Source organism: Musa acuminata, chromosome BXJ1-7, assembly GCF_036884655.1.
Source record: "Musa acuminata AAA Group cultivar baxijiao chromosome BXJ1-7, Cavendish_Baxijiao_AAA, whole genome shotgun sequence".
NCBI lineage: Eukaryota > Viridiplantae > Streptophyta > Magnoliopsida > Zingiberales > Musaceae > Musa > Musa acuminata.
Window position 1 is genome coordinate 2,484,953 of NC_088333.1, and position 22,329 is coordinate 2,507,281.

General features: G+C 38.4%; 2 protein-coding genes across 6 annotated transcripts; one reads left to right on the forward strand and one right to left on the reverse strand.

The window, feature by feature from the left end:
- Positions 1-723: 723 nt before the first annotated feature.
- LOC103990788 (PHD finger protein ALFIN-LIKE 8) lies at positions 724-9,001 on the forward strand. Of its 3 annotated transcripts, none has more exons than XM_009410053.3 (5): positions 724-1,006; positions 1,111-1,143; positions 5,740-5,968; positions 8,254-8,380; positions 8,465-9,001. In XM_009410053.3, exons 1-5 carry the CDS (start codon positions 913-915, stop codon positions 8,738-8,740), a joined length of 759 nt encoding a protein of 252 aa, XP_009408328.2. In that variant the 5' UTR covers positions 724-912; the 3' UTR covers positions 8,741-9,001. The 3 variants fall into 3 exon arrangements, with proteins under 3 accessions (XP_009408328.2, XP_009408326.2, XP_009408327.2); XM_009410051.3 differs by having other exon boundaries at positions 727-1,006; positions 8,456-9,001; XM_009410052.3 differs by having other exon boundaries at positions 727-1,006; positions 8,462-9,001.
- A 2,134-nt stretch (positions 9,002-11,135) lies between these two features.
- LOC135678189 (protein root UVB sensitive 6-like) lies at positions 11,136-20,785 on the reverse strand. 3 transcript variants are annotated; one of them, XR_010514846.1, is made up of 14 exons: positions 20,211-20,785; positions 19,215-19,313; positions 18,963-19,076; positions 17,658-17,729; positions 17,443-17,553; positions 17,234-17,353; positions 15,160-15,261; positions 14,988-15,060; positions 14,082-14,165; positions 13,932-13,996; positions 13,621-13,722; positions 13,359-13,550; positions 11,706-11,828; positions 11,136-11,596 (listed from the first exon to the last, which is right to left on the reverse strand). XR_010514846.1 is itself a non-coding variant. In XM_065190697.1 (13 exons), exons 1-13 carry the CDS (start codon positions 20,562-20,564, stop codon positions 11,760-11,762), a joined length of 1,557 nt encoding a protein of 518 aa, XP_065046769.1. In that variant the 5' UTR covers positions 20,565-20,785; the 3' UTR covers positions 11,136-11,759. The 3 variants fall into 3 exon arrangements, 2 of the variants coding, with proteins under 2 accessions (XP_065046769.1, XP_065046770.1); XM_065190697.1 differs by having other exon boundaries at positions 11,136-11,828; XM_065190698.1 differs by lacking the exons at positions 13,359-13,550; positions 13,621-13,722 and having other exon boundaries at positions 11,136-11,828.
- Positions 20,786-22,329: the final 1,544 nt, after the last annotated feature.

Genomic DNA, 22,329 nt, shown 5'->3' on the forward strand with positions numbered 1-22,329 from the left:
TTCACATAACAAACCGATGCTTTGTGGGATTTGTCAAAGGTGGATTTTTTTTCAAGAATTTATCATGTATATATATATATATAATTTAAAATTTTAAAAAATATTATTAAAATTTGGAGAGGCAAATCTGCTATTTCTGAACGATGAAAGGATGGATATGTAGAAAAAAAAAAGCTAAAAATGCTTCGTACCACAGAGAGGTCCAGGAAGACAAAGGCTAACCACATGCTGGACCCCAGAGAGGTCTAGGAAGACAAGGCTGGTCGCTGAGCCGGGTTACCAACGCTACGTACCAGCTGTTTCTAACCGCGTAACTTGCCACCGTGGGCACGACGTGGTCCCGACCTGAGTAGTTACCGTGTATCGCTCGGGTCCCATGTGGGCTCGCTGCTTGTTCCAGTGACAATGAAGGTAATCTTGCAAACGGTACCAAAAATATATTTGCTCCACCGAAGCAATATTATATATTCCTACTCGTTTGGACGATGCCCGGCGACTTACCTGCTTTCCCATTGATGACGTGTTACGCCACCTCGTGATCTAGCGAGATCGGTCCCCACTTAGTAAAGACGCACTATCTATTATTATTATTATTATTATTTGGGATGAAATAGCATAGCCAAATTGGACGAATCGGAGTCGATACGGAATCGGACGCCAAATCCCATTCCAAACAATAATATAATTATATTAATATTAAAATCCATAACTCGAAATAAAACCCTCTCGCTCGTGATTGAGCGGGGATTTGAATCCCGCCCACCGCTCGAAGTCTTCAACCCTAATCCAATCTCTGCCCCCGATGAATCCAAGGCCCTAGCCTCTTCCCCCTCCCTCGAGCCCGTTCTCCGTCGTCTTCGAGGCCGGGTCCTGCTCGATTCCCTTCCTCCGGGCTTGTAGTCGTGCCGAGCGATGGACGCGGGCGGAGGGCCTTTTCGCACCGCCGAGGATGTCTTCCGCGACTTCAGAGGTCGAAGAGCTGGCATGATCAAGGCGCTCACGACTGGTGCCTAATCGCAATATTGTTTTGTTTGCTTTCACTGATTTGCTTGAGTCGTTGTTGTGGCTTCTCGATTTTGACGTGTTATCTTGCTTCTGGCGGTGATGCAGATGTCGAGAAGTTCTATCAGCAGTGCGATCCAGGTAAAAGGTTTTACCTCTTTCTTGGTGTTCCTCTCTTTGTTTACGCGACGCCTGTGGGTAGTATGTTCTTTTAGTTCCACAGTTTTCTCCTTGCATTTATTAGATATTTTGGTGATGGATTATCAACGGAATCTTATTTTGGTTTTCTCTTTTGGTCTTTGGCTATTGGGAGTGTGTCCTTGTCTTGCAATGTGTCTCCTGTAATCCGTGAAAGCTACTTCTCATTCAAACCGTAGTTTCTTGTGAAAAAATTATGTCCAGTAGTCATGTACTAGTTAAATCCTTCCGTTGTACGATGGAAAATTCCAACTTTGACCAGAAATTTATTATGTTTGGGAACGCTACATTTATGAATCAGGTTAGGGTAGTGGTTGGGTGCTGGAATTAGCTTGAGGTTTGCAGGATTGCTTGGGTCTGATTATGAACCGAGTCTCTAATTCTTGACCACCCTTCTCTTTGTTATGCATGCAGAAGCATGTAAACTCAATGCAATCTCTCTCTGCCACTATTTTTCTAGATAGCTAGTTGGGTTATTATCTGTGACAACATACATGTGGCAAGCAATGAGGACCAGGCATGATGTTTCCCTCTTCCTTCTTTTTTCCTTTATTCCTTTTCACCTTCTCCTTCTCTTTTTTCTTTCTTTTCTCATTTGTAAATCTCGTAGTCAGAGGTTAAGATCTCATTACATGTGATTAAATTTGCTTGTTGTCGTTTGGGGGTGTTGGGGTGGGTGATTGATAAATTAACTAGATCAAAGTTGGAGGCAGCTCATGCAGAACACTGAATATATGTGGTTGGGATCCATCAGATTTGAAAAATCTAGTGATTCTTAATGGTGATGCTGATTTTCTGTCATTGTGACAGAGCACAAGAGATGGAAAGACATTGTATATTGTTCCCTAAAGAAAGCTGATGCAGCTTGAGAACTCTTTTGTGAACCAGGGGGAGGAAATGTTTCAAATTGTAGATTGATCTGCATATCTGAGGCTTCTGTGTGTCTTAAAGTGAATGGGCGCAACTAAATTTGTTTTACTGTGCAGATGCTAAGATCTATCTTGTTTAGGTCAGATTTGATGCCGAAAAGCTTTGCAGCTTGTAACTGTATTATAGCAGTTCTTCAGGATTTTGTTTTGTGGTACTAGATTTCAGCAACTAACACAAGTAGTTGGTTGAGTAGTAAGAGAGATAGAAAAGGGGTGGAGGTAGGAGGGAAGCCAATGCTCGACTAGAGATTAGGAACAGGAGAAAATGAAGATAGATGCCCATTATCGATAGATACTAACCTTAGTATTCTTTCTATATAAACTTATTACTAAGGAGGCCAATGCTTCCATTTATTACTTGCTTGCATGTGACCTAAGTTAGCAAAAAATGGATAGAATTCTTGTTCAAATCTAATTTTATTAAATACTATCTATTAAGAACCATATATATTCTTAGATTAGTCCTACCTTCATGGATTTAAACATCTAGTTACTTAGACACCTAACCAAAATAATACCAAATTGATCCAAATCATATAAAACCAATGAAGTCATCGAGTGCTCACTTAGGTGCTTGGGCGAGACGAGGTGAGGGTCGAGTGCTTGGTAACTGGTCCAGGCAAGGCGCCTTCAATTGAGCATTGCCTTGGCACATGTTTGTGCCCTATCGTCGGGCGGTTGAGGTGCACGCCTCAACCAAATTCTGTTGAGTCGAATCTGAACTATGCCTAATTGGTTGTGGTTTGTTGATTTTGGTTCAATCGAACCATATAGGCGTGAGCCCAATTCCTTCCCTCGCTCCTCCCCCCTCGCACACAAGAATCCTTATTTCTCCCCTTAGAAAACCTAATCGATGGCGTTGTCTTCCTCTCTAATGGCGAGAGGCTTCTGTTCGGAGGGATAGTCGACTCCACTCTCTATCGAAGTGTCTCTTTTCTTCTCATGGTAACTCTTTCTTTCTCTCTCCCCCCCCTCCCATTATCGTTTCTTCTCTTGTGTCATCAGCCCCTCCCTCTTCTTGTCAAGCCTCCCCGAATCCCGACAACCCCCCTCTCCCTACCCCTTTGTCTCCTCTCCAGATAGCTCCCCACCCGTTGTCCTCACCTTCTCCTCCACCATCACCTGTTCCCTCTCCCTGCCGAGCGAACCTGGACTCCAACAGCCCTCCTCTTCCTCCTCCGATTGCTCCCCTCTTGTTGTCCTTGCCTTCTCCTCGGCCACAACAATTCTAGATAGAGTCAAGGTTAATATAGAGGGAGGGATATAATTTTTTTGAAAAAAGTACTGGGAATTCTGTCATGTTTTTTGATGATTTGTTAGGGTTCTGGTAGTTCCGGTTTTGTTTTGGCCAATACAAGTCATTCAAATGTTAAAAACATACATGGGGCTGATATTCAAAATTTCGGAAATTTTAAGCTTATATCAGGCAAATTGACCGTATGGAAATATCAGGAGCTAGTTGGGATCCCATTTTGGAGCACTTTAATTTGTGATTCGGACTCAGTTTTTATCAATCCTCTCTATTGGAGTGAGCTTTGGGCAGCATCTCAGACATTATTCTCAAGGTACATAGAATAAAAAGATCTAGCCAAAAAGATCAAAAGAAAGACCCACATCCGGAAGATGTAATTTCGAAATTGTCATTAATGATCCACTCTTCAAGAAGCTGAGATATGTTTTATGAGGTTGATGCTTGATTGATTAGCTCAACATGAAGCCTGATTTTATCTTATAGTCAAACAGCAACCTCTCATGATAAATCCTCATCTTCTTATGACTTAAATTCCTTATTCAATTTTGGGAAGTTTTATCATAGCTTCAAAAATGACAGAGGTCTCCTAGCTATCCCATGCAGTCTGGGGGCATTATAATTATTGTTGGCTGCCTGAGCCTGTGCCTTTTCCATTGTGGCTGATAGGCTTGACCAAGTCATATGGGTCAGGTTGACTCTTGGGAAGATTGCAATCTTTGACATGTTTGAATCCCCTCTACATTAGATGATCATTGCACCATTATGTATCTTGATATAAATAATTCTTGAAGTTCGGTTGTTGGAATTCTATTCATAGTCCAGAGCTAAGTTAAAGTTGAACCAAAATTTGTGACCTTTGGAAGATCTCATGGACGAGTTTAGTACAGCGACATGTTGATGAAATGACCAGCACTGTTCCAGATTTAGTGTCCTGGTTATGGCCAATCATGTCTTGGCCATTTAATTTTTGTTATTTTAATATATTTTTTTGATTACTTTTATGGCTATCATAAAGGTTAGTGGGGACGTATAGAAAATTCTAGTTCAGATAAGTGTCCTCAAAACAGTTTCTAGCTCCAGAGGCTCTAGGCATTCTTGATTAGGAGTATATGTGGTTGAATTAAATACAAAAGTGGAAGTCATTGGATGTTGTAGCATCATCTACAATGGGGTTGTCTAACAGAAATTAAGATGATGGTATTTTTGGTTTCTGATTTCAATTTTTTAACTTGTTTTCCCCTTTTATTCTAATTCCTTTTCGTTTTGAACCCTCACAATTAACATGATTATTCCACAATTACATGGTTGACTCAAGTTTAACCAAACATGATATGATTGACATGCAAACCAAATGCATGCATTTAAGATTTTCTGATCCAATAATTAATTTGGTCAATCTATGTTAGTGGTGTCTAGATACCAAACTTTTTTATGTTGCAAACCATAAGCTTAGTCAGAAACTGGGTTTGTGACAGGTGGATTCTGTCCCGAGCTGTTAATTATGTTGCAAACCATAATGTCAGTCATGGGTTCTTTGTTAACTATGGGATCCTGTTATGGGTTGGAGTGGATGAGTGTCCAGTCTCTCATAGGCCTTGAAAAGAGAATGTAATTAGTTTTTCTAAGATTCTTTCCAAGGAAAATGCAAAGTTGTTGGAAAATGGGTTTCCCAACAACTTTGGGCATAACTTTGTAAGTATGACCTTGTTTCTATTTTTGTATGTTATATTCATAACATTTAAGTACACTACTCTGAGTTTTTTTAACAAAATACAAAAATATGCTGTTATAGCATGCATAGCAACTATAATTTACCATCACCTGATTGTGGCTCTCTCAAGGATATTTTTTTTGGTGTCAATTCCAAAAAAGGGAAACACCTTCTTTATAATTGATATCATCTTTGTCAAAACTTGTCATTACTGCTTTTATAAATATTACATGATCTTAATGGGGCTTCATGAATGATCATGATGACTTTAGGTCCTTAGCAAAATTGAAGTAAAAGGTGTAAGTTTGAGTAAAATCCATGTTACCTAAGGCTAATAATTTTTCCTTAATAGACTTTTTTTTAGTTTTGATAAACTTGACGATCCTAACAATCACATGTCTATCTCTAAATTACCAAATGTAACCTTGGTTTCCTTTACATGTGTAGTCCTGTAGTATTTGAGATGTGTTTTCTACAACTATGGGCCATGTTGTATGGTATATCAGTATCAACTTTCAGCACAGTTCTGTAGAAGAGCTTTGTGATGGGGTCATGCAGGGTGCTATATTCTTTGATCCCCTTTTGTATGTTAATCAAGTGTTAACTGTGACTGCTGATAATTGTTATTTTTCCCTTTTTTTTGGCAGAGAAAGAGAACTTATGTCTCTATGGGCTTCCTACAGAGACTTGGGAAGTAACCTTGCCTGCAGAGGAAGTACCTCCAGAACTTCCTGAGCCTGCCTTGGGAATTAACTTTGCTAGAGATGGCATGGAAGAAAAGGACTGGCTTGCTTTAGTTGCCGTCCACAGTGATGCATGGTTACTTTCTGTTGCCTTCTATTTTGGGGCACGTTTTGGATTTGATAAGGAGTCAAGGTAATGTTATCTGAGTGGAGCTGTGGTAAATCACCTAAACACTGATGCAATTATCCTTTTTTGTTATTATGTTCTTGTTTGCAAGTTCTGAACATTATCAGTCTGTTAGGCTTAATTATGAGATACTGCATGTTTAATTGCATATTAGTTCTTGGTTAAATTTTCATTCTTTTATGGCAATTGGCAAGCTATAGGCAGTAACATGCAGCTGTCATGTGTTTTGTATACAACTGGGAGGACTTGCTGCTGATGAAACATCATGGATGAGGATTATTGAAAACAGAAGCGCATTGTTGTTTTCCCCTAACATCTTCAAGTAAGCTGAAGTTTCTTAGTTATGTTTGTTTTGGGGATATGGAAAGTGAAGATTGTGGGTATTGGTTTAACTGGCAACTGCTCGTCTTAGTAATCCAGTCAAAGGAGTTTAATTTGGATGATGTGGGATAATACAACCCAGTAAATTGTGGCTTAAAAGAGTCACATTTTTTTGTTAATCCAGCTAATATGCCATTTAGGTCACCAAACCAGAAACAGGGTTAATGTTAGAAAGCTGGGCTAGAATAATACAAGCTAGTTACTTCAATGTCAAAACAAATGCATCCTTAAAGACTATGGGAACCATTAAGTGAGGCCCTTGAAAACTATTGTATATAGTTATGTTCATGTTTTGCTTGAATTTGTATGACATCCAGGATTTTTTCCTGTGGTTAATGTTCTTTCTCTTCCTTAATATTCTTATAATAATTGTTTACTGTTCACAATATCACTATATCTCATTAGAAACTGCATTTGTTTCATATTATTAAATGTAATAAAATTTTCTTTACAATTTGGCCAAAAACAGTCATATGTTGTATATGTTCTAAGAATCTACCCTGTAGTTTGTCTTATTCTGATTTATCAACTTTGCAACTAATATTTTTATCTTCTAAATGCTAGTTAACCATCTCGTATATCATGAGTTTGTTGCTCATGGTGATGGTTATGCTAATTAGTCTAAATCTATTATATGTGGCAAACTTATAAGGTTGGTTGGTTCATTGTGTAGTTTCATTTTGTGCAATTTTGTGTAGTGTGATCTTAGGTATTAGCTAAATCCCTCCAAAAGCTTCTTTTTGGACCATTGAGATAGAGACATGGTTCTCAATTTCGATGTGTACTGCTTGGTATGGGTGGTACATATTGGTCCAAGAGGATATCGATACGCGGACCACCCTCTACCGGGCGGCACTAGTGTTTTGACCCCGTATCGAGTGATACAAGGTTTGCACCCGGCGGTAATGGTCGAAATCCGATCGATACCGAGGTGTACCGGTTGGTATGTCTCGGATTTCGACCATTATCAAGGTTTACCGGTTAGTACGTTGTGAATTTTGATCGTTATCGAGGCATATCAATCGGTACATCTCGGTATTGTTGGACCGTTACCTCCAGGTATTTTTGGAGGTTTTTCAGCTCTTTTTGGGCATATCGCCGGTACACCTCGGCATACCATCGGTATGCCTCGATACGTACCGCCGTACCGAGCAGGGTTTGGTACATCGGTATGGACCGAAATTAAGAACCTTGGATAGAGAGATTGATGACTAATTTGCTTTAACGTTGTGCTTTATTCGATGAGAAGCCATCCATCCATGTCTTCATTCCCACATTAGTGAACTTATCAGTCTCTTAAGACTGACAAGGAGATTTATTAGTTTGCATATCCCTGTAGCATGAAATAGACCCTTGAAGTACTAACAATTTTGATACTGCTAGTTAATATTATCCAATTTTTAACTTTTCTTCTCAAATTCAATAAATGCTGGCAAGGAGGAATAATACTTTGAAAAAGAAAGACCCACATACAGAGGTCAGTTCTTCTGTTATTTATTTTCTTTATGTTGACTTAAGTGCTTATAAGTCACTATTGACTTGCTGCAAAACTTGCCTCAAGTGGCTGTTATTGATAGTCATGATGAGAGCTTTATTTTTATTTCCTTTATTTTGTTTTGTAGTGAAGGCATGTACATGCAATAATTTCCAAATCTTGATCAGATATGCTATCTTTACCTGACCTCTTTTGCAAACAATAAGTGCTGTAAGAATAAACTCGATTTTGGCAAAGAGCTTTAATGGCTAATAATTGCTTTCTGTGAATGGAGTTATTACTGTCTTCTTGAAGCTAACAGTTTCTATCAAGTATTTTAAATTTAGAATACTCGTATAGTCATCGGAATCAACAATGTGCATATATATACATATGTAATTCATATCAGTTATCCTTGATGTTGTGACTACTACAGGAGGCGACTTTTCAATATGATTAACAATCTCCCTACCATATATGAAGTTGTAACTGGAACAACCAAGAAACAGTCCAAGGAAAAGACCTCGAATAGCAACAGCAAGAACAAGTCGAACTCCAAGACGGTAAGTTCTCATGTTATATCCTTCCATTGCTTTTTAATTTATCCATTTATTCTTAATTGTTACTTTCCTACATAGGTTCAGCAGTCCAGACCGGCCGAGCCCCAGGCCAAGGTTTCAAAGATGCCTCCAAAAGAAGATGAGGATAGTGGTGCAGAGGACGAAGAAGATGAAGAGGACCACGAGAACACTTTATGCGGTGCATGCGGTGACAATTATGCTAATGACGAGTTCTGGATATGCTGTGACGTATGTGAAAAGTGGTTTCATGGAAAGTGCGTCAAGATCACACCTGCCCGAGCCGAGCACATAAAGCAGTACAAGTGTCCCAGTTGCAGCACCAGTAAGAGGGCCAGAGTATGAAGCAAGAAGTGTTACTAGTTCTTCATTACGCTAGAACAGTTCCTTGCAAACAGCAGACATGCAAGTAGGTTGTAGACTTTGTTTCTGTGTCCTTGTTCAGATTGTAGTTAATTGGTGCTGTCTGTGTCCATTTGCACGAGGGCTTGTGTGTTAGATCAACCTCCATTTGCAACATGTAACTTGGTCACGTAAGGTAGGGACTCTCGGATTTGACCAAGTGTTGTTTTAGAAGGAAAACTATATTAGGATGTGTTTGTTTTAGTGAGGCTTTCACGACTGATGATTTCTTCTGATTTCTGACACCAGATGGGTTGGCGGATCATTGTTTTGCCGCCTTGGTTGCGATTGATTGATCATACGCAATCGTGTTGGTGGTTGCAAGGTGAAAAATTAGATGAAAAAGGATCTCGTGAGAGTTAGATCTTTTTTTTTATTTTTAAACTGAAAGAAGTGTGAGAGTTCCATTTGTTTTTTTAAATTGAAAGAAGATTTATTTTTTAAAATTGAAAGAAGTGTGTGACTTTTACACAGTAAACTCGAACATAATATCCTATTCACACATACCTATCACTTGTGTAATAATATATTAATTAGTTTCTATTTGTCTTAGTTAGTGATTAATTTGGAATCTTTTATTTTCACGAGGTTATTCTTGAACTGGGTCAGTGTGGGTCAGATTATCTTTAGACTAAAAAATTTATATTAAAAGATGAAATATTTAATTTTATTTACCTTAATATTATTGATTTTATTAACGAAAAATAAAGCACATAACAGTACGTGCATGATGGCACGAAAACGATAATAAAAAAGATAATGTCAAATGTTGTGGTGGATGGTGGCATCGTGAGTGGTTGTGGTAATAGTCGACGGTAACGACGTGATGGTTTTGTTGATGTCGATCTGAACATTGATGACGATGAGGAGAAGGCAATGCGACGAGGCATCTACATTGATGTTGGAGGAGAAAGAGGAGAGAGGTGAGACATTTGCGTCAGCGTCACACCGCTCTACCTCCTCTTCCTCCTTTGGCATTGTGTCGATGACGGAAGAGGAAGAGAAGGCAAGAGAGGCATTTGTGTCGCTGACGCTGAGAAGGGAGGATGACGAGGAGGCTAGTGAGGCAGAGCAATGCAATGTCGAAGGAGGAAGAGGAGGCAAGTGAGACATCTGCGTCAACGTTGTGCTCAAATCCTCGAATAGGAGCTTTGTCCAGTAGCCCGACGGATTTGAGGAAGGGGCGATGGACGATAAGGAGGGAGAGGTTGCGAGAGAGCTCGACGAAGAGGCACACTTGCTTCGAGCTCTTGAGCTTTAGCCGGTGTGAACGATGCGTATGCCCCAACCACAACGACGTGGTCGCAACTTGATTTTGGATCATCTTCGCCCGCGACCGGAGGAGATCTAATCAAACGGCATGGATTGATCGTCCGACAAAATAGAGGCTTGAATAGTACAAATATGATAGCGGAAGAGACAACAAACCCTCATCCTCCTTCCCACTCACCTCCAGCGCTGTGGTAGTGGGGGAGAGTATCAGAAAGATGCGCGACAAATACGACAAGTGAGACGGCAAAGAAACGACGCATTATGGTTAGCCTTCGGATTAGGAATCGCCATTTTGGCTAGGGTTTCAAGATCGATCGGTCGTATTCTCTCCGTCTCACTTGCCTCATCTTCCTCCTCCCTTCACGTCGTCAGCAACGTAGATGCCTCATCTTCCTCCTCTAGCACTAACGTAAATGTAGAGCGGCTTCGGAGGAGGAAGAGGAGGCAAAGCAATGCGATGCTAACATAAACGCCTCACCTCCCCCCTCTTCCTCCTATGGCGTCGACGCGAACGCCTCACTACTCTATCTCATATTCCTTCTCGTCATCAATGTTTAAATTGACATCGACAAGATCGATCATTGCATCATTATCGCCGGCTACCATCATAATAACCGCCTATGATGACCGTCACCACCATTAAAATTATCTTTTTATCTATCATTTTTGTGTTATTTATGCATGTACTATATCTTTCGTCAATAAAACCGATGATATTAGGATAAATGAGATTAAATATTTCATTTCATCACTCTAAAACTTTTAATATAAAATTTTTAAATCTAAAAAAATTAAGATAATAAAAAGATCTAACTACAATATTATAGATAATATGTAATTAGCCCCATTAAATGTCTACACCTGTGCCGACAGCAGTTTAGTTTGCATGTTAATGAACCGATTCTAAACAGACGATACAAGATATGCGTCTCCCTAGAACTATGCATGTTAATGCCAAAATAACTCCATGACAGATAACTCTGCTTGAAGATTTTGACATTTGTTTACACATCGTCAAGACACAGGAATAACAAAAACAAATATATAGGAGGAGAATAAAGATTCATGCAGCTAAAAATGACCAACCATATTTCGACCAAATATAATACAAACGGATCTACAAAATTATCTTCCTACAAAAAACATTTTATGTTGTTGTAAAACCTTCAATTGAACCCATCGCTTAGCCTCGGAACCGTTTTTCCATCATCTTGAACCTCAAACCTACTATGTTACAACAAAATATTCCTGAATAATGATACAAAGAAATTTACAACATTAAGATGAGAAAAAAGGTACATCAACCGGCAAAGAAAAAGGCCCACAAATCTGCAAAGAAAAGACTACCCATCTATATCGCATAGAAGAACGAGAAGCTTGCGACTTCAGAAGATCAAAATTGCTTCAGATATAGTCGGGCTTTATAACTTGCAAAAAGCAGCATATCAAAGAGCCAGTGAAACATAAAGTCCCATCACCATAATGAGCCATCTCCACATTGCATGATAGATGGAAGAATTGTGTACCCTGCAATTGCATGAAGTGTTAACTACTTGAACGTGGCAATCCACCGTCTTCTCATGATGTGATATGAAGCAATAATTCGACCATCAAGTTCTCAGTGCACAATCTTAACTATGAACAGTCCGTGAAGTGACGCGTCTGCCGAAGTTCTGAGATCAATGCAATCTTAACTATGAACAGCACTAAATAGCCTAGCTCTGCCAGGGTTCAGCAATGACTCCGACATTATCCATCCCTGCAAAAAGTAACAAAAACCTATGCTCACGCTCGGTTCTCAATAAAGTTTGTTCAGATGAATGCAGAAACGTTATGAATTATGAAAGGCATGAATGCTGGTCAGTTCATTGCCATACATTTATTTCCTACATAACAAATGCAGAAACATGTTAACAAGGATATCAGAGTTTTCATCCTCGTGGCTTTGTACATCTTCATAAAATTGTCACTTATGGGCATCTCTGATGCATTAGTCATATAGCATACCAACACTAAAGTGCAACAATAAAGCTACATGCCTAATTCAAAATGTTTGGGATTGGCCATAATATCTTTTGTGGTCTCTCAGCTCTGAATAAATGTTGCATTTTACGGCAACCACCCACACTCATACACCAGCAATTAGGATAAGAGACACTGGACTTGCGGAGTCCTTTTGAATATGCAATGAACTATCAGAGGAATTTGTCATCACCCCTGCATAACATGTATTCCATATTCCCATTGGAAAAAAAACAATTAAGAGAATGAATATACCATAACAGAGGTATATATAAAAATCGATTGAAGTGAACACCATCAATATCCTGATAATGACTATGGGTAATTCTGATGTCCTTTCAAAAAATTCAAAATTGCTTAGTTTCTTTTTCTTTGATCTGACAATGGACTATCGTAAGTACTTTGATATTGTGATTACACAATTCATCTTTTAAAGTGAAGACCAAGGTTCTACAAGCCAGTCGTATATAGGTCGGTGTTTACTAGTCTAATGGTCAACCAACAAGACGATTGCAGATGATGCAGCCCAATATTGTTGTACTGTCTAGCAAAACCAATGCAGATGGTTCCAGCTTATGCAGTTGAATAATGTTGTACTCTCCTTCTCTCTCCCCTCCTCTGCCACTCCAGCCTCCACCTCCTTTGCCTCCATGTCACCTTTGACTTCTCGCTTCTGTCTTGACTGCAGTGCCAAGGGCATTGTCTTTCTCACTCATGTCTTACTCAACTAGCAATGCCTACAGTTGAGTTCCGCTTGAGCTCAGCATCCTCCACTCTCCGCCACCTCGTCCCCTCCTAATGTCATCTCCACTGACAGGATTGTGGGTTTTGGCATTGGTCAATTCTGTAGCAGCATCCTCGCCTCCTTTGTCACCGCCCAAGCGACAATATATTCTCCAACAACATCTTCTCTCTCTTGCCTCTCTGCTTGGTTCCAACCAGTAATATCCTGTGTCGGCACTCGGTGTACTACTGTATGGTACTAGTATATATGAATCCAATTGACAACAGGTATCCGTACTAGACTGAGATTTAATCCTTGTCTAAGATAATCTAAAGTGAGGACCCAATCACTGTACGTAAATATTATCCAATCTTACAGAATTAAATTATGATTATAAATTGCTACTATGTCCAGCTAGGTTTAGATTGAATATAATCAAATGCGTGTTTAAGCAGAAAGGTCCTAGCAGTGTCTAGAGTAGAACATCCCGAAAAAATGAGTGCACCTAAGCTACCATGAAGTAGCAAGTCTTCCATGCATCACCTGTTCCGCTGCTTTCCTCTTGAATATTGCATATGATGATGAAACAATCTTGCAAGACTCCACCATATGAGCAAGGAAGTTGGCATTTGTAGGAAGTATGGGCTCTTCATATTTTGATTGGTTAGAATTCCTCAGCTTTTTCAAAGCTTGATTTGTGTTTGACAATTGGATGAAATAAAGAAGAACATGAGCCTGTCATGAAGACACAATATTAAACAAGCAGGTGTTTCTGGCTAATCCACCATCAATAGCCCATACTCACATGAAAAGCTGCTTTCAATATATCATCTGATTTTGCTTGATCCTTCAGTAATGCATATATTTTGTCCTTTGAAGGGTTGTAGGACACCATGTATCTTTCCTTCTGTAGTTACACAGTGTATAAAGAAAAGAACAAATAACGCAACTTGGCTGAAAAAAAATGTGGGAAAGAAAATTCATGACACTAGTGTTGATTTCAAAAACTTGATAAAATATGTAGCAAACTGAAGCATGCATGTAGAACAATCATAAACATTTACATGAAGTACATTGCATCAAACAAATACCAAGAGCAAAAGGTAAAAATACTACCTCAAACAAGTGCTCTATGGCAATAAATGAAGTTGGCTCCTGGAATGCATCACAAAATCTTGGGCCTAAAATGCCAGCATGCAGAAGTAAATATAAAAGTTTAGACTTCTGAAAGATGGATAGAAGTACAACAACCCAGTGGTTGCATACCTAGAACAACTGATGTATGTTTCGACCATGGAGGACGAAAAATATTTTCCTTAGAATTTCCTTCCTTAAGTGATGGAACATGCCCTAGAAAATTGCAAGAATCGAACATTAAGTTGAGGTTAAAAAATTATAATTTTAGAACCAAATCACTAGCAAGGCTTTTATCATATAACAAAATATTAGTTAAGCTTGTAGACTGACAAATGAAGACTATGAGAGGGTACTCAGCTTGATTTATTTAGTACAAACATATGTTTAGAAAAGCAGTTCAAACTGATACAGAATTGTAACAAAGAACATAACAAATAAGTATTTCTGATTATTATGAATGACATGGTTAGCCTAATGTCTAATTATTGTTTGGCAACATTCTATTGTGCAGTGAAATGTGGCCACATGCTTAACCACATAAATAAATGCAGTTAGGTTACAACCTCACATAATATATGAAGCCACACTATTCGAGATAGCTCTACATGTTTAACATGACATAAAATGTGATTAAATATGCAGTCCACATAAGCAGAATGTGTGGCGACACAATGAGGGTTATGGTTCATTATTTCTAATTACTATTATTCTTTGTATTCCTATCATCATTGTCATTAATATTAATCTAATATTTATTACCAACAACATATATAAAGCTGATCATATTGATCCTCTCTTGACCCTGCATTGATAGTAGCTCCATCTGTTCGGACTGCTCCTACTATTATGTTCATTATGTGCTTGTATATATGTGTCACCCTTTCTTCCTCCTAGTTTCCATTCTTGTTCTTACTTTCTCTTTTACTGGCCAAACTTCAAAATTTGTAAACCACGCCAAACTACCACATCACATGTTAAATCCTTTATAATGGTGACAGAAATTCAATTATATTTTAGAAGACTTGTTTGACCTACCAGTCTTGATGAAGGAATCCACTGCAACAGTGAATCTTGCTCTGTTTAATGTATTTAATACAATGGATTTCACCTGTTAAGATGGATAAAAGATTACATTAAGCATGTGTCAGAGATAACTCTTAGTTAGAAAAGCAACATATGTAAACAGTAAAGGCTAACCGATACTGACCTCTTGATATGCACTAAAAACATATCCACATGACAAGAATGCAAATGAGGCCACCAAAGATGGGTTCCTTTTTGAAATTAAGATGCAGAGTCCAGTTCCCAACTGAAAATAATGCGAAATATATATGGTCATAGTAGTTTATAATGCATTTTTATCACAATGCTTAATAAAACATCAAAAACGGTGTACAAACCAAATGAAGTATTATGTGCAATCTTAAGAAAACACTATTCCTCTGCAAAAGATCTACATGCCTCTCTCTCTCATTTGTAGAAATCAATTCCCGTTATTGATAGTAACATAGGTTGAAGAGTCCGCAAGCAAAGGATAGTTTGACATTTTAATTATCCAAAATATCTAGCTTTTAAGATTGAGTTAAATGTCTTATAGCAGCAAAGTTAGAAACTGGAGATGCACTTATAACATGCAAGAATTAGAAAAATTCACAACATTGAACAGTAAAATATTAAAAAAGGTCCAGCTGAGATGCTTGGCACCTATGTTTTAAATACCAGACAGACCGGGTCTGGTCCAAAACCAATATGTGGACTATCAACTACCATCCATTCTGGTTCAGGGACCTTATATTAGGGTACTAATCAATCTCTGGTTTGGCACACAGATATACCACAACCCCAGTCCAGATTCAAAGTAGGGTAAGCTTGTCAAGAGACACAAAACTTCATTAGGAGAATCCCGAACAAACAAATTGAACAAGGTGCTGGAAATAAAATAAAATTTAAGGATCATCACAGCAACCCCTAATTAGATTCTGGAAATGAATGTTAAAGTGATTCCCAACTATCCATGTTTACCAGCACTATGTAATCTCCATGCCTTAAGTATCTCAATATCGTTGATAAACTAAACCATTATAGAATGTCTGTGACCTTATCTGTGATCTGTCCACCTTATTCTTGAGGCAAGATACTTGTCCACCTGTCACAGTTTTATTTTCAGGGTTTCATATATTTGAGAGAAGTTGCTTCTGCACAAGGCTTTTATAATTCAAGCCAGGTAATGTCTTTCCCACCTCATTAGTTTCCTTTTTAATAGGTGATTTGATAAACCACTCGGATGGTAGCAAGGTAAAAAAAGCCTTGTAATTGAGGGAATTCTTAGAAGTGCCACCAGGCCATGGATTTCATTGGTGATTCATGTTGATTTTGGCTAGCTGGTAACTAGAATATCATCTTGGTGTCAGCATGTTGTTTTATGCCATCTTGAAAGTGTGCCAGTACTGTGTTTGCATATGAGAGAAAATCCAATGCCAGATGACATAAATTCCATGCTGATCCACATCAGTGAGACAGTATAATTAGTATCACCATTTTGAAGAATCTGTACCTTTTTAAAGTATCTGTAATAGTTAGATATCCCCTTTTCTCACAAAATGAGAAAGTAGATACTTTTAAGGATCTTTCTGGTACTTATCAGAAATTTATGATATTTTTTCTTTATAATTGTCTACCTGAAAATGATAAAAAGATTTACTTGTATTAAAGCATTGTTATCATTGAGAGGATCATTCGAGAATGGTTGATAGACATAGGTTTCACTAATTTTCTTGCTTTGCGACCTTCATTCTTTATAAAGTGAGACCTTTTTCATTAACTAAATTATGTAAGCTGGCATGCTTACTTGTCATCTGTTGTCATTATGTTGAAGCTGCAGATACCTTTAATAATTAATAAACATAAAAATATAAAGCTTGTCAAATATCAGGATATGCCTATCATGTAGTCTCTCAGCAAATACCAAATGAGTTTTGATTTAAATAGTCACCATTGTTTCTTCCCTAATTCTGCAATTTAGATTGAGAATATAACAATTTTATTTCTAATATTTATGAAGCTAAAATGTTTCTTAGGTAACTACATTGTTTTTCACCTTCTCTCTCCCTACTAAATGACAATTTTGCTAACAGCTTGAAAGATTCAGTTGAGTCTTGAGAAAATGTTTTCTATAACTTAAAAAGTGAAAGACAAGTAAGACGATACTAGAAATGATAGCTGCATTTATTCATATAGAATTGCTTGTGCCAGGTAAGTGAGCATATCCTCGAATAACATACCAGATCAGCCATATTACCAACAGATTCTCCTTTAGCAGTAACATCTCCAATATTTTCACCTTTGGCATAGGCCTTGTAGATTGGAGTGCGTGTCGATGTTGATGTCACAGCAGCAACATTCTGTAAAGGACAAAAATTGGAGACATCATATGTCATGAACATCCCCAGGTAGAAGCCAGAAACTGAGGACATGAATTTGTTTCTTCAACCTTCACCACGTTAGCTGCACAAGCCAATGGCAAGAAAAGGTGTGGAACAGCAGCAGTTGCTAATTCTACCCCAGCACCTAACTCCATTAAAAGATCACCCGCAAAGCGAAGCTGCGGCAAATATCAATCATCAATCACTAGTATCTGTATCTGTCAATCACTGGCAAATATCTGTATCTCCATTAAAATAAAATTACAAGAGCACAAGAGCTTACCTGCTTTAGATCATAGTCAAACTTCTTTCCTTGTCGTGCAAAGAGCATTTTGCCAATGCGTCCAGCACCATCCTGAATAATACTGAATGTGGTTAAAAATTTAAAATAATCTAAATGAAAATCAATTAAAAAAATAGAACTGACAGAAATTACAGGATAATAAGAGTAAGAAACATGCCTATGATCTTCTCTAGAGAAGAGGGGGGAGAGAGAGAGAGAGATTCATGCCACTAATCAAGCAATGAAGAGTATGGTTTTTTGCTTCGTAAGTATCTAAATATAAGTGCAATGGTTATGGTTTAAAATTCATAAGTATTCTATCAAATGGAACAGCTACATGCATGTGAAAGGATCAGCTACCAGTAACATCAACTGAAGTAACTTTATTATAGCTTGATTGCGATGACAGCTATCTAAAAAGCAGTTGCTTTCACCAGGTTGACTATAAGATCAGGAAACTCTAAAAAAAATGAAGTCAAGATCACAACATGTCAATAGGTAAAGCCAGTGAATTCCAGAACGGGAAAGCCAGATGTGGGAGGAAAACATCTACGAGTTGATTAGTCCCAAAAAGTAAAGGTCAAGTTCAGTATTTGAGCAACAGTTGTCATTAGAATTGGATCTTACCTCAACAGTTATTTAAAAGAAAATTCATAATAAGAAGTTGTTTAATGAACAATTACTTATAAGTTATAACAAATATCTTCTGCAGAGAAGATGAGTTAATTCATATGTTTATGCAGTGAAAGATCAAATGATAAAACTAAAAGAATTTCACATACATACATAAAAATCAGAAGTAATGGAAAAAGCACCATGGATCAGTTGCTACGAAACTGCTCATAGGAAATGAAATGTTCATTGATATCAATATAAACCTGTTAGCAAAAATCTATTTACACAGCCTGGGAAACAACTAACATGGTGTGCGTTTTACCAAATTCAAAATGGATGCAACAAATAAGCCTGCAAAATTGCATTGTACATGGTGGTCTACACCTGATCAAATAGATCTGGCAAGGGCCAATAGAAGCTATTATTTTTTAGGACCGTTGAGACAAAAAACGTAATAAATGGGTGCAAGGCACTTTCATTAGGAAAATACGCATAACCTATATTATATCCATATCATTGCATTTAAAGTGGATAATGACCATAAGCTATACATGCAGCATTAACCATTTTCACTTGCACAATTGAGGTAAAGTGGATATCTAAAATACTGTCGCTGAAATCCAAACTTCTGTGTTAAAAATACATAATGTTAGCTATTATTGTTATGCCAGAAGACTCAGATTTTTTTACCTTGAGTATCCAATTAATGGCAATGGCACCTGATGTTGCTCTATTTTTGGATACTCCAACCGAGCTCAATAGTGTCCGTGTCGTGAAAACACCCATGGCTCCACCAAAGAAATACTAATCAATAATGTCAATCATTAGTAACAAGGGGCTCAAGAAAAATAAAAAAAAATTCAAAATGAATCCTTCTAAATAATTTTGAGACATGTATAGAAAAAATTATTCATTTCAGAATGTTTCAGACGAAAAAGGTACCTTCAGAGCTCTCCAAGTCATGTATGGAACATATGAAGGGGTAACACTATCGGGAAAGCCTTCAGGCACTACATAAGATCTTACAAATGACATCAATTCCTGCACCAAAATGTAAACTCATGATGCAGGGATGACCGAGAACTGTCTTTGCTTAAATTTCTACAAGAAAATATAAACCAGCATTCATTTTCCTGATAGGTGCGACAGATATCCTATGCATACACTGCACAACCCAGAGTTTTCCCATGAATTAATAGATAATATTACATGCAATATCACATTACAGAACATATGGAAATTTAAGTTTGTAAATGCTTTCCTTTCCAGCGTCCTAAAAGAATTTACAAACTGGGAATACACAAATCGAAACTGGAATGAAAAAGATGACAGATCTTAATAACCTCAAACATTCACCTTCTTTTTGGCAAACAAGGGGCATTTGTGAAATAAGACACCGCATGTGAAGATCAAACTTAAATATACCAATATGTGATCCTAATGAATATCCTTTCTCATTTTACAGGACACTCCTGTCGGGCACCCTTCTTAGGCTTATATATCTGAATTGTGCTATAATTTTCCAATATATTATTCATGATCCACATCAATTTCAGCAACAATGTCTTGATGGCATCATGTTAATTACCATCTCTCCTCTTGCTTAATCTACTCAGTCCAAACTATTTGTTCTGTACGGTGCAACAAAAAGCAACCGTAACATGAAGGAGACAAAACTTCCTCCTCAACAATCTAAAACCGATGTTTTTTCTGTCGCAGCAGGCATCTCAGGGAAGATAGGAAAAAAAATAATTCATGCGATTGGGAAGAATGAAGTACAAAAAAGAAAAAAGATACATTTTTTACCCGTTAAACGATTAAATCGCAAAGAAAATTGAGCACCGTCCTGGATCAAACAAGTAAGAGGAGAAAAAGGAGGCAATAACTTCTTCGGATATTCCAATTACACGATCCAGAAGCAACTGATAGACATCTCACCTCCAAGGGAGCCATCGGGCTCTGCAACGGCACGGCCCGGACGGCCGAGCCCCTGCGCGGGTGACCACCATCGTCCACCACGTAGCTCCACCTCCGCCCGTCGATCTCCTCGCAGCAGAGGACCCTGGGCGCGGGCGCCGCGTCGAGGGCGAGCCCGCCCACGGGCGGTCCGAACCTGATCTCCGCCTGAACCCAATCCGCCTGCCGCTGCGGCAGAGTGGGGTGGGATCCGAGCGGGGGCGAGGCGAGGGTGGCCCGAACGGCGTCCCGGACGAAGCCACGGGCATCCGGGGCGCCCCCACGGGTCAGGCCCTGGGCGGAGCTGGCAGATTTCTTCAACGCGATCGGAGCCATCGATCGAACAAGAGGAGGGAACGGATTAGATTAGGTGATGAAGAAGAAGAAGAAGAAGAAGAGGCTATGGAGGAGGAGGAAGAGAGCCTCGGTTTGATCGCGGCCGCATTTGGAAGGCGTGGGCGTGGGCGTGGGCGTGGGCGATGGCGATCGCGACAACAACCGAACAAAGGAGCGGAGTAATAGAGGTGAAGAGGGTGGTAGTGGGACAGTTGGGAATACTGTTGCATGGTTGGCTGTCGATGAGGAACACCTCATTTAATCTGCATATATATCAACCACTATTATTCTCTTCTTTTATATATAACATTATTTCATCTATATATATATATATATATATATAACATTATTTCATATATATATATATATATATATATATATATATATCAACTACTATTATTCTCTGGTTTATATACAACATTATATATATACATGTATATACATTATATATATTAAACTGTGTAATTACTGACGGTACAATTTGACACACATTTAGGTCTCATCAGCTATAAAGTTGATTGAATGATCTGATGGCAATAAGCCATGTGTTAAAATGAAGGATGGTATTGACTTCTCCCTCACATATGAACAAAAACTTAATATCAAGACCTAAGGATTGCCAGGTAAATAATAATAATAATAATAATAATAATAATAATTATTATTATTATTATTATTACTATTATTTGCAGTTCACACAATTGGCACTGGGATCCAGGTATTGGATTTGAATGGATAAAAAGGAAGATACATAGCATTACAGCAACTTATCATGATCAACCTGTAAATTCCTAGATGATTTGTTCTCAAGCAAAATCCAAACATTGCTCTCATAATCCACCACAAGGAACCCACCAAGAACCGTAATCCAGGAAAGCTATGTAGCTCATGATATACCACAAGGAATGCTCTCTCTCTCTCTCTCTCTCTCTCTCTCTCTTTCTCTCTAATAATAACTTACCCAAAGGTTACAAAAGAGAAGAGTAGTGAGCCCATTCAAAATTATGGGCTTTCTTATGGACATTCCCATTATATGTGTGTGTTGAGAATGAATTATGCTTGCCGTATAATCCGAAATAAGCAACCCATCGTCTTGCATATGTTGACAGACATCATAGTCGTAAGGATCTCACAGAGAAGATGAGTTCCTCAAATTGGTGGAGTGAAGACACAATTTGCGCAAGCATGAAATGTGTTTTTGGTCAAAGACTGTGTTTGACAGTGTTTCATCACTAATGAGATCAGTCCTAAATATTGCATCACTAGATGTCATGCCGATTAGCTATGCACTTGCTTTTTGTTTGCAGCATATGATTTCCACTCAGATATGCTGCCTTCTGGGGGAGGATAAAGAATAGTTCATCGTTGGCATCTTTGCTAAAGAACAGTTCATGGGTGGTGGCATGCATTCTTCTTTAACCTCAGTCGGAAGAATATCCAACGATGGTAGGATTTATGTGCCTTCTTCTTCCCTCTCAACACCTGCCTTCTCGTTGGAGATGTTTTCTTATCAACCCAACACTTGACAGACTCATCAAATGAAAACAAAGGCAAACTCCTGAGAGTTCTGCAGCATTTCAACAAGCAAATATAATGGTCTTTGGGAATCAGAAAGTTCCATTATGTGGTGGAGAATATATACATGTAGCATTTAATCACCCACTTAAGGATGCTGCAGCAAGTATTATATTGGAGCTTTCAGTAATGGCAGGAGTGATGAAACTAAGCCTGGATGAGGCCATGGTTCTCTACTACCTGCTACTAG

What these genes read in the sequence shown, in the direction of transcription:
- LOC103990788 (XM_009410051.3), top strand. Translation starts at nt 913, where the DNA reads ATGGACGCGGGCGGAGGGCCTTTTCGCACCGCCGAGGATGTCTTCCGC. An exon ending in GGATTTGATAAGGAGTCAAG is followed by an intron (nt 5,969 to 8,253) that starts GTAATGTTATCT and finishes TGACTACTACAG; the next exon opens with GAGGCGACTTTTCAATATGA. An exon ending in ACAAGTCGAACTCCAAGACG is followed by an intron (nt 8,381 to 8,455) that starts GTAAGTTCTCAT and finishes TTTCCTACATAG; the next exon opens with GTTCAGCAGTCCAGACCGGC.
- LOC135678189 (XM_065190697.1), bottom strand. Translation starts at nt 20,564, where the DNA reads ATGGCTCCGATCGCGTTGAAGAAATCTGCCAGCTCCGCCCAGGGCCTG. An exon ending in TGACTTGGAGAGCTCTGAAG is followed by an intron (nt 19,077 to 19,214) that starts GTACCTTTTTCG and finishes ATTATTGATTAG; the next exon opens with TATTTCTTTGGTGGAGCCAT. An exon ending in AGAGGAAAGCAGCGGAACAG is followed by an intron (nt 11,829 to 13,358) that starts GTGATGCATGGA and finishes TACTTTTTGCAG; the next exon opens with GGATGGATAATGTCGGAGTC.